Source organism: Leptonychotes weddellii, chromosome 3 (genome assembly GCF_054177405.1).
Source record: "Leptonychotes weddellii isolate Sample4059 chromosome 3, ASM5417740v2, whole genome shotgun sequence".
NCBI lineage: Eukaryota > Metazoa > Chordata > Mammalia > Carnivora > Phocidae > Leptonychotes > Leptonychotes weddellii.
Window position 1 is genome coordinate 30443049 of NC_138371.1, and position 11800 is coordinate 30454848.

General features: G+C 48.9%; 1 protein-coding gene across 1 annotated transcript in view; it reads right to left on the reverse strand.

Moving 5' to 3' along the window:
• Nucleotides 1-6495: 6495 nt before the first annotated feature.
• The window catches only part of FZD7 (frizzled class receptor 7), a 5876-nt gene continuing 571 nt past the window's right edge, over nt 6496-11800 (reverse strand). Inside the window, exon 2 of the mRNA XM_006734569.3 lies at nt 6496-11350. Coding sequence (XP_006734632.1) covers nt 8602-10326 — 1725 coding nt within the window. The 5' untranslated portion in view covers nt 10327-11350 and the 3' untranslated portion in view covers nt 6496-8601. The remainder of the gene's footprint in view (nt 11351-11800) is intronic.

The following is an 11800-nucleotide window of genomic DNA, read 5'->3' on the forward strand; positions in this document are numbered from 1 at the left end:
GGGAACAATAATACCCGCCTCATAGGGTGTTGTGAAGAATAAATGAGATAATTATATATTAATAATAATAATGCTGACATGTATTGACATTTGTTAGATGCCAAGTACTATGGTTAAGGCTTTGTGTAGATTGTCTTAACTACTATAACCATATCATACCCAGAGCTCAGCATGTCAATGCTTAATAAATGTTAGCAATTATAAAGATAATGATCATTATTAACAAAGTAGGAAGAGTGGGTGCCTTGGTGGCTCAGTTGGTTAAGCGTCTGCTTTCAGCTCAGGTCATGATCCCAGGGTCCTGGGATCGAGCCCCGCATCGGGGTCCCTGCTCTGTGGGGAGCCTGCTTCTCCCTCTCACTCTGCCTGTCGTTCCCCCTGCTTGTGCTTGTGCTCTCTCTGTCAAATAAATAAATAAAATATTTTTTTAAAAAAGTAGGAAGAGCCAGTGTTTACCACTGTTGGCAACCTATTTGTACAATCGTGCTCCCTTTAAAACAAAACAAAACAAAACAAAAAAACAATTGTGCTCCCTTTCACAAAGCTGGTCTAAATCACTGGTCACTCCCCTTTCCCTCTTGGGTCCCTTGCCTTCTGACCATACCACATCTTCTAAGCACACTGCTTTCTGGGAAAGATGACCAGATTCAGAGTCTTTGGGACATCTGGGTGGAACCTTCAGCATTGGCCTCCTGTGATTACTCATGACACGGAACAAGCTGCATTTAGCCTCACTGATTTCCCATCTTCAGAATGTGATCAAGATACTGCTACTCAAAAAAAAAAAAGAAAGAAAGATACTGCTACTCATTTGTTGTTAGTACTTTAGGACTGTAGCAAGAAAGATAATTTGTAAACACCAAGGATGGTGTTTTTGGTTCAGTCCCCACTTGAGAGGCTGGTGTGGGAAATAAGTGAGGTGAGGAGTATGTGCTTAGCTCTGGCTAAGTCAGGACAGCACCTTCCAGAAGTCTGTGCACTAAACCCAGGGCCTGCATTGCACCTGGCATATCCTAGTCCTCAAGAAACAATTTGCTGGCGCTAAAGACACTCACGATTTTAGCTCAAGGACTTGTTCTCTATGTCTGCCGTACCTCAGGGGCCAGCTGCCACCTACGTCTGCTTCCAGCTAGCCCACATCTGGAAACTGGAACTAAAGCTTACATGTCACTTGTTTTCCTTTAGAAATTAAAAAAAATAGGTGTATTACTGATGCAGAGCTATGCCACACAAGCTTTCATTGTTGGTACTGTATTTCCTATTCCCTGACCTGCCATACCCTCCCCAAGATACTTTTTTTTTAAAGATTTTATTTATTTATTTGACAGAGAGAGACACAGCGAGCGAGGGAACACAAGCAGGGGGAGTGGGAGAGGGAGAAGCAGGCTTCCAGTGGGGCAGGGAGCCCGATGTGGGGCTCGATCCCAGGACCCTGGGATCACGACCCGAGCTGAAGGCAGACGCTTAATGACTGAGCCACCCAGGCGCTCACCCCCTCCCCCCAAGACACTTTTCCCAATGATTGAATTGTCCTCTAGAATCTTTAAGGACAAGTTGAAGTTTGGGGAACAAGTTTTCTAAAGGTGAGTAGTATTAGGTTGTTGTCTTCCCTAGATCATCTGAGAAGCTTCTTTTCATTCGTGGACTATATGGAACTTTATCTCCCCCTGCCTTTGTTTCTGCCTCCTAAATGCCCTTTCTTGATCTTGAAATGCCCATCTCTAAGAGACAACTTCTGACTGTCCAAGCTGAATCTGATGCTGGGGTCAAGCCACAGAGAGAGATTTGCAGGTGTGAAGCATTAAAGGAAGCTAAATGCAAAAGAGGTGGAGCTGAGCTCCTAAAAGGACTTTGGAAAGTGCAGTAGACCCCCAGCCAAAGTATATTTGAGTTCCTCGTGATAGATTCCATTTAATTTTGTTAGTTTGAAGTCTTCCGAAGAAGACTTTAGGGACAATGACCTAGAGAAGCATTGAAGTTTTTGGCTGGGTGTAACTGATTCAAATCAAAAGCCTCTGTCCTATTATTTCAGCCATATAAAATGTTGATTTGGCACTGAAATACCCAGCAACAGGAATTCCAAGATAACACGACTGCAGCCAACCTGGTTGTGATAAAGACATGGTTTTTGAGAGAAACGAAGACCCATGTGCTAACACCCCTCTGGTATTGAGGAAGATGAATTAACAGATGGCAGAGCCCAATTGCTAATGAGGAGGAGCAAGGAATGACAGGGTAGCCAGTTCAAGAAACTAGACAACTCCAAAACTTATATTCTGGCTTCAGTATATCGTAACACAGTAACGATTTTACTTTTTTAATTGGGCTTATGAAGGTCAATGTAAAGCTCATTTTCCTTCACTGAGTGCACCCTGGCTTGGTTGGCTAAAAAGTTGGACATGCTGGCCTGCAGGAAAAAGAAAAAAACAAAACAAAACAAAACAACCAGTCAGGGATTTCAAACTAGCTATGGATGATCCACAAATCGGTGGGTGGGCCAGTTTATATTTCCTGCTGACTGCTTGGAATCACAGGATGCTGGAGGAAGACCTTTGCCGCAGACATCACCCTCGCCAGATGAGGAAAGCAAGGCCCATGGAGGTGAAGAAACCAATCTAAGAGCACACAAACTATGTAGGATAATCTGGGTTCTTGGGAGAATTGTTCTTGCTGGATGCCATCCTGCCCCTGCAATTACATGGTCATTCCTACCACAGCACTTTTCAAGACAGGTTGGCATATTATAGGAAGTACACTGAGTTCAGGATCTGAGGACATGGGACTGATTCCTTCTTCCCCCCTCTGTCACTTCACCTCACTGAACCTCTCAGTTTCTTCATCTTTAGGAACTGGGGGGCACTTGGGTGGCTTATAGTTAAGCCTAGGACTCTTGGTTTCAGCTCAGGGTTGTGAGATCCAGCCCCACGTTGGGCTCCACGCTTAGCACATGGAATCTGCTTTAGATTTTCTTCTCCCTTGGGGCATCTGGGTGGTGCAGTCGGTTAAGACTCTGACTCTTGGTTTTGCTCAGGTTGTGATCTCAGGGTTGTGAGATCAAGCCCCACTTGGAGCCCCAGGTGGAGCCCCACGTAGGGCTCCTCACTGAGTGCAGAGTCTGCTTGGGATTCTCTGACCTTCCCCCTGCTCTCTCTCTCTCTCAAATGAATAAATCTTTAAAAAACGGATTTTCGGGGCGCCTGGGTGGCTCAGTTGGTTAAGCGACTGCCTTCGGCTCGGGTCGTGATCCCAGTGTCCTGGGATCGAGTCCCACATCGGGCTCCCTGCTCGGCAGGAAGCCTGCTTCTCGCTCTCCCACTCCCCCTGCTTCTCGCTCTCCCACTCCCCCTGCTTGTGTTCCTGCTCTCGCTGTCTCTGTCTCTGCCAAATAAATAAATAAAAAAATCTTTAAAAAAAATAAAATAAAAATAAAATAAAAAAAATTAAAAAAGGATTTTCTTTTCTGTCCCACCCCACATTCTCTTTCTTTCTAAAATAAATAAATCTTTTTTAAAAATAGGAATTATTATACATCGTGGGGTTGGTATGGTAATTATGAGGATAGTCAAATAATGAATGTGAAAGCAGGTTTTAAAAACAGTAAATGCCATCACATGTTAAGTAATATTATTCCAAACAGCACTTGGGCCTCTATAATGACACATGCCAATTTCTGTCTAGAAATATAATTAGTTGCTTATTCCTCCTTGGGGGACGCCCTCCTCACCCTGAACTACATCACAACCTACTGCAGGGGGACTGCCTTTCTTACTTTTATCTGTTTCCCTCCAGTCCCTGTCAGAGTTCCTTTGATATAGTGACTGCTTGAGCAGTCCTTCTTGAACTGGATCACTTAAACTACAAATATTGTCTTGGACAAACTTTCTTTTTTCTACCACTGTTTTTTACTGATTGAGAAAATTTCAAGTGACTGAACTTTTTTTTTTTTTCCAACCAGAGACACTAAGATACACAATGTGTGGTTACCAAAGACTTGACATTTTAATGGTGCCACATTTTTATATAAATGTGAGGAATCCAGATTCAGATGTAAGAAATGTCACAAACTGGAAACAGCTGAAGAAGCAAGTTTTATGAAATCTGTTTAATGTCACTAAGGGTGAAATAAGAGAAAAAGGGAACAGATCTATGGATTGTTGAAGTCCACATTGGTGCGCTTGTGGTCCCTTCTAGGATTTCCTGGAGCCCTACAGACTCTTATTCACCACCCACATACACATATATAAAAATATACCATCTATAAATAGCCACCTGCCTTTTCAGTGAAATTAAAGAGGAGTTAGAAGAGAGTTTCCCAGTATAATTACAGGGCTCAAACCCACAGCTTCTGTACTAGTGTTCTACCCAGAGAATTTCCAATATCACTACTTTTTTTTATCAAGCACGCTTAAAAATTTCTTTAATGGCAAAATGTTGTCAACAGGACGTTTATTTATTGCCATGATCTCTCTTAGGTGTTGCGTCGGGTTATTGTGTAAATAATTTTGTTTTATCAAGTACAGAAAATGTTCACAAGTGTTTCTGCTCTTTATCTAGGGCTTAACACCAAACTGCTGCCAATGTTTTCCTTAAAATCTACACATGCCCTTTCACAAACAGTCTCCCTCATATTTTCTGCAAAGATGTGCCTCTTTAAAAATCTGTGAGCTTCTCAAATTCTTAGGTAAGAATCAACCGTGTAAGGACGCACCCCAACGTGGAAGGAATTAAACCGAACACTTTTATCTTTGCTTACAAAAAAGCAGGTAGTAATTTATTCATACCCAGGCTTTGTTCCCTCACTAAAGACCAACGCTCTTCAATCTTTGAGCGCCCTGAAGGATGAGGCAGCTCTGACGACGAGAGGAAGGGGACACATTTATAGGAGCCGTCACACAGCTCTCCCCACACAAGGGTCTAAGTGCCTTTAGCAGTTAATTTGTGAGCAAAAAACTCCATTGGGAGCCTTCCACCTACTCTAAAAGCAAACATTCTTAACAGGCGGTATTAGTGTGGTGTTAAAAAGAGGCATGCTTTCACCTAAAAGGTGTCATTTTATGAGCAAAAACTGGATAAACCTAAAGAGACTTTAAGTCGCTATTTTTTTCCTTCCCTGATGCCCAAATCTTCACAGGTCAAGATGACCTCACACCCACTGTTCCAAACCCAGGAGGATCTTTTTTTTTTTTTTTTTTAAAGATTTTATTTATTTATTCATGAGAGACAGAGAGAGAGAGAGAAGCAGGCTCCCAAGGAGCAGGGAGCCCAATGTGGGACTCGATCCCAGGACCCTGGGATCATGAACCCAGGAGGATCTTAAAAGATGCTCTGCAGAGTGCAGTGGCGAGGCCTCCTCCTCCTGGTGAGAACTCTCACCGGCGTTCCTTCTGCGTGTTTGCAACACACACCAGCCCTGTGAGCACACCTGTTAATTAAAACGAAAACACAACTGTTTCTGTGGAGCTTTAGAAGTACAGAAGCTGCGAGCCGAAGCCAGGAAGGAGAAACAGCAGTGTCCAGTCGGCTGCTGGGTCTTGATGGCTGCCCAAGAATGAAGCAATGGTTAGGAAAAGCCAGGAAACAGGCACCTGAATTAAAGAAGAGAAACGAGTGGGGGAGGGGGGAAGCGAGTGAGGCTTGGAGTTGGAAGTATTTAGAATGCCTTTATCATTTCCCCGAGGGACTGTTTAATATCAAAGTGCCTGGGTAGGAAGGCTTCTCAGTCTAATCTGATTCCAAAGTTAGCCTCTCCGAAAAGAGAGAAAGAATAGCTTCAGTGGCTTGAGGCCATCCTGGGGTCAGGCTGGAGTCTATTCCTGCCGGAGCTGCTGAGTCACTGCCACCTCAGGAAATCACTTGACCTCTGGTTCAGTTGACCTAGAAGGTAGAGTGAAGCCTACAGCCGAGAAGGCTCCATTCGAAAGGCCCTTGCTGTTAACTGGAACCCTCTACTGACTTCCCAGCCATGTGAACCCAAAGGATTTAAGAATGAACAAATTAGGTGAGGTGCATTAGAATACAAAAACATCAATTAAGAAAAGAAACACAGACAAACAAAACAAACTCACTTAATTCTTCCCAAGGAAAACACCACCAGAAAAGCAGACCAAAAATATCTTCTGGTCCTCTTTCAAATATGGTCTGCATCTTGGAAGGGTGGTAAAAACATGGATCAGAGAGCGCCTCTCTTAAAGAGATGCCTATTCTATCCCCTTCCATAAGTTATCCAAAGCAGGATGTGAAAAGGCTTAGGCGTGTGTGGGAAAGGTAGTGGGGTGGTAGGCAGGAAGCACCAATAACAGAAAAAAAAAACAACTAAAGGACGGATAAGGCATTCATTACACTGTATTTTAAAAGGCAAGGAGAAGACTTCAGTAATATAGAACATCTACATGAGGGACAGATCCAATGGTGTTCCTCCACACCTTCTTTTCATAACACAAAGTTCTGTTCTTTGGCTTAAAGATCTATAGGAATTGTCAACTAAATAAACGTTCGCTTTGTATTAAAAAAATTTATTTTGTGATCTGTACATGTGATAAAGTGGGGCTTCCTTGTAGACTTTTAAAGGCAAAACAAAACAAAAACCCAAAAGTAAAAATGTATAAATACAATATATATTTTCTTACAAAAATGGGAGATTTACAAAATATACATACTGCACTTGTCTCTATTTTACAAATTTCACATGCAAGAGATACAACACAAAAGATGCCAGAAACTGTGTGGTGGGAGTTTTAAATCTGACAAATGAGACCATTTTGGAGGTTTAAGAAACACAAGGTCGATGTTAACTTTAATATAAAAAGCAGCTCCACTCAAATGAACATTACATATATAAAGTAACTTGTACTCCTGACAGTACCCTCTATGATTTAAAAACTATTTAAAACAGCATTTAAAAATTGTTTTGAGAAACAGGATAGTGTTGCAAGATTGGAGGGTGGTGTCAAAGGTGGAGTAAAGGTTAGCTCCCATGATTCTCTGCTCAGCTTTAGAGCATTATGCAAAAGAATCAGTTCTATTATAGAAAAAAAGTACATGATTTAAGATTAATAAATTTAAGTCATGCAGCACATTTCAAAGAACTCCAGAATTACTTTGAAGCTTACCTTCTTTTAATGACTTTCCTTAAAAAAAGGGACCCATGGTTTAAACTGTCCGCTTCATTCACTGTCATTTCTGCAGGTCACCTCCCCACGCAGCCACACAAAGACAGGGTCAGCATACACATGCTGTCTTATAAACGGATTTATGGAACTAAGAAAACAGGACAAAATGGTTCTTTACTTTTTAAAAAATTTAACTTCTTTATTATGGAGGCTGAGGGCATTACGCTTTACCTTTAACCTTGAAGGATTCAAATGGGAAGAAAATAGAAAACCTAAATGCAGGTTTATAGGAAGAAAAAAATAATAAAGGGAGAGATTTCCCTGAACATTTGAACAGAGCCTGTAGATAGGATCGTGTGTTCTGAATTAAATTTATTTAAAACAAATACAACAAAACCCCTTGCATTTCCTTTAGCCAAGTCAGAACCTCTGACTGACTGGGGGTATGGAAGCACACTGCCGTTCACTTTTCCTTAAAAAGGAATGTTTATCTCAGCCAAATTAACATCCAAAGGGAAACCTCTGATTTGTGCTACTTTGCCTATAAAAGTTGCTGTCTTCACAGTTATGCCTTTCCACAGGGGAGACACTTTTGTTTCCTCTTTTGTCTCTTACAACAAAGACAAGGGGAAAAATGCAATGCACTCCTGTTTTGAAAAGCAACAAGTCATCACTTCTTTTCAGAGTATTAAACCAAATAAAACACCTTCTTCCTTCTGCCTTCCCCAGAAAATAAAAAAGTAGCAGAAATACCTACTACTCATCTCCTTTGCCTCATCTCGAAATGTTATCTTCATTTCTTTCGCATCCTCACATTCTAGGAGGCGGGCCTCCCAAGACTTCCAAATGCTTATTTTACAAGACTTGAAAGGACCAGGAGAGGAAAAACAGGCGGGAGGGACCAAGCGAGGAGAGACTGTAATGTCTGACCCTGGAAATTAACCCATCTGGGCTCCAGTTTGGCCCCAGTGAAAAGAGATTATGGTTTGACCACCGCTTGACAAGGACACCGCAGGGAGTCCTCCCTTTTCCCAACAAAGCCTCCGCCGCAGACAGAGCTGTACCTTTCACCCGGGCCTCACAGGAGTGAGGACAGGCCACTTGTCTTGCAGCAGGGGAATCGCTCACAGTCCCAGTTCCGCCCTGGAGCCGGGAAGAACTCAGAGCCATCTCTGCTGGGCTCAATCTCGATTAGGCCCAGGTCGGCCTGTACCGTACACGATTAACATCATCGTTATCATCATCATCATCATCATTATCTTCCCGCAGGTCTTTGCCGAAGTCTTTTCATCCAAATCGTCTTTTCACCCAGGCCTCCTTTTCCAAACCCACCCCTCGCCCCAAATCTACAAATATCATCTCTCTTCCAGGTCACTTCTCATTGGAGGGGGTGGAGGTTACAGGACCCCCCCCCCCCCAGCAGTTCTCTCCTTCCCACGCCTCTCCCCCTGCTAGGGGATGGGGGAAGGGAGGGTGGGGGAGGGGCCGGGGCTCATACCGCAGTTTCCCCCTTGCTGCTGTGGCTGAGTCTGTGGTAGAAGCGGCGCCACGACTGCAGAGTCTTGCCAGACCAGATCCAGAAGCCGGTGGTGATGCCCACGATCATGGTCATCAGGTACTTGATCATGAAGACAGTGAAGTCGGGGCTCATGGGCGGGAAATGGCCAGGCGGGCAGGGCACCGCGTAGCTCTTGCACGTCTGCAGGAGCCAGGTGCGCTCCCAGTGTTCGCGGAAGGCCTGCTCATAGAAGTAGCAGGCCAGGACGATGGTCGCCGGCACCGTGTAGAGCACGCTGAAGACGCCGATGCGCACCATGAGCTTCTCCAGTTTTTCCGTCTTGGTTCCGTCGTGCTTCATGATGGTGCGGATGCGGAAGAGCGACACGAAGCCGGCCAGCAGGAAGGACGTGCCAATGAAGAGGTAGACGAACAGGGGCGCCAGCACGAAGCCCCGCAGCGCATCCACGCTGGACAGGCCCACGTAGCACACCCCACTGAGCAAGTCCCCATCCACCTGGCCCATGGCCAAGATGGTGATGGTCTTGACAGCGGGCACGGCCCACGCGGCCAGGTGGAAGTACTGCGAGTTGGCTTCGATGGCCTCATGGCCCCACTTCATGCCGGCTGCCAGGAACCAAGTGAGCGACAGGATGACCCACCAGATGGAACTGGCCATGCCGAAGAAATACAGCACCATGAAGAGGATAGTGCAACCCTCCTTCTTGGTGCCCTGCGCCACCGTGCGGTAGCCATCGTCTGAGAAGCGCTCCACGCACACGGCGCGGTCCTCCAGCAGGAAGCCGGCCACGTGCGCCACGGCCACCATGAAGTAGCAGCCGGACAGAAAGATGATGGGCCGCTCGGGATAGCTGAAGCGCCGCATGTCCACTAAATAGGTGAGCACGGTGAAGAGCGTCGAGGCGCAGCACAGCACCGACCACACGCCCACCCAGAGACGGGCAAATCGCCTCTCCTCCTCCTTAAAGTACATTAGGCCGTTGGCACGGCCTGGCTCGCACGGGGCTCCGCAATCGCGCTCGCCCAGGAAGCGGTAGCCCAGGTAGGGGGGCACCTTGAGCTGGCGGGGGCACGAGAAGGGGAAGGCAGAGCGGCCCCTGCCGTCAGCGGCCCCCGGGGGCAGCGCGGTGTACGGCAGGTCCGGCATATAGGGCGCTGTGGGGTAGGCTGTGGGGCCGCCGCCCGGGCCCCCGGAGCCGTCGGACGTGTTCTGGCCCACGCAGATCTCGCCCGCGCCGTGCACCGGGAAGTTCTCACAGCGCAACCGCTCGGGCCACTGGAAGCCGAACTTGTTCATGAGCGCTTCACAGCCCTGGCGGGCACGCTCGCACAGAGAGCGGCACGGCGGGATGGCCTGATCCAGCACGGTGCACACGGGTGCGTACATAGAGCACAGGAAGAAGCGCAGTTCGGGAGAACATTGCACCTTCACCAGGGGGTAGAACTGGTGTACCTCGAGGCCCGCGTCCTCTTGATTCGTGTGGCCTAGCAGGTTGGGCAGGATGGTCTGGTTGTAGGCAATGTCCGTGCACAGCGGGATGGAGATGGGCTGGCAGAAGCCGTGGTCCGGCACCGAGATCCCCTTCTCGCCGTGGTAAGGCTGCGCCCCGGCGCCGGCAGGCAGCGCGCCCAGCAGCACAAGCACCAGGGTGCACAGGCCCAGGGGCGAGTGCGACGCGGCCGCGCCGGGGCCCCGCATCGCCGGCCACCAGTGCAGCGGCGCTCTCAGCCCGAGGAGCGCGACGAGGCAGCCGGGAGAGAATTGGATCCGAGGAGGCGCGGTCGCGCCGGGCGCATGAGAGTCCTCCCGGCGCCGGGGCCGGGCCGTGGGCGGCGCGGAGCTGAGGGCGCTGCAGCTGGGGTACCCGCGCCGCTGCCGTCTCCGCCCAGCCCTCTAGCAGCCGCGGGGAGCCCTAACTCGTCTGCTTGGGTCGGGGGCGCTGAGAGGGGCCGCCTTCTTCTCCCGCTGCGACGTAACGGTGCGGCTTTTTCTGCGGCGAGGAGCAACAAGCGTCTCCGGTTACCCTTCAAAGTTTGCCCAAAGTCTGTCGACCCACAGCGCACAGTAACGCACGCGCCCCCTACACCAAGTCCGGCCCCCGGCAGGCGAGAGCCCGGCGCCGCCGCCTGCTAGCCGAGGCCGCCGCCTCGGCCGTGCTGCTCCGCCTCCTCGCCTCGAGGCTCTCTCGCCGCCGCCTCCTCCTCCTCCTTCGCCTCCTTTTCTACTCCCCCGCTCCTTCTTCAGCCCCAAAAGTTCGGCCCCCAAGTTTCTGCCAAACGGGTGATTCTCGCTGAGTCCGATCGGGGCCTTGGAGCCAAGAGCTCAGCGAGTTCTTTTTGGAAATCCAGTTACACTGCGTCCGAAGCTGCGAGGGCCCGGTGGCCGCGGCCTGGGCCTGGCCTCTCCAGCCTTGCGAAGCCCTGGCCCGTGAGTCCCGGCGCCCGCCGCCGCCGCCGCCGCCCGCCGGGAGGGAGCGAGCGCAGAGTAACGCTTCGGAGTAGTGCAACTCGCCAGAAGAAGCGTCGGGCTCGCAAGGTTCCGGGCCGCCCCGCCCCCTCCCCTCCCCCCATTCACAAACCACTCCGGGGGCGGGCCCTCGAGCTCCAGGGCGGCCCAATGGTAGCCTTTGTTTTCTGTGTGGCGGCCTCCGGATTGGGTGGAAGTCGGAAAGGCCGGGCGAGGGAACTGGAGAGGCGGAGTCTGCAGCGCTCTGGGCGGATTCCTGAGGGGAGGGGCAGGGGGCCGGGACGGAAAAGTTAAGAAAAACTTTTACGGTGAATTCGCTCGAGGGTTGGGGGGGTGGGTGGTAAACGCACCAGAAAGGGAATTTGCTTTAAAGGTTTGTTCCTCTTCTGGGTACGCTAAAATACACATCTCGAACAGGAGGGCGCAAGGAGAGAGGCTTTTGCTGGGAGAATAGCGCAGCGCCTCAGCGGAGAGACGTGACCCGGAGTCACGTTAGCCCTGTCTGGGCTGAAAATGCTGGGTTTGGCAGGGGGCTTTTGGATACCTGGATCCTAAATGTGGGTTTCGGTACCGAGCGAGAAGGGGTGCGCCTCTCAGATCGCTTTTTTCTTCCCAGACCCAAACAGACCACGTGAGGCCACAATCCCTCTCACCCTCTCTCCCGGTTGTAGAAAGGAGGAGGGGCCCGCGCCCGAGGAGAAATTGG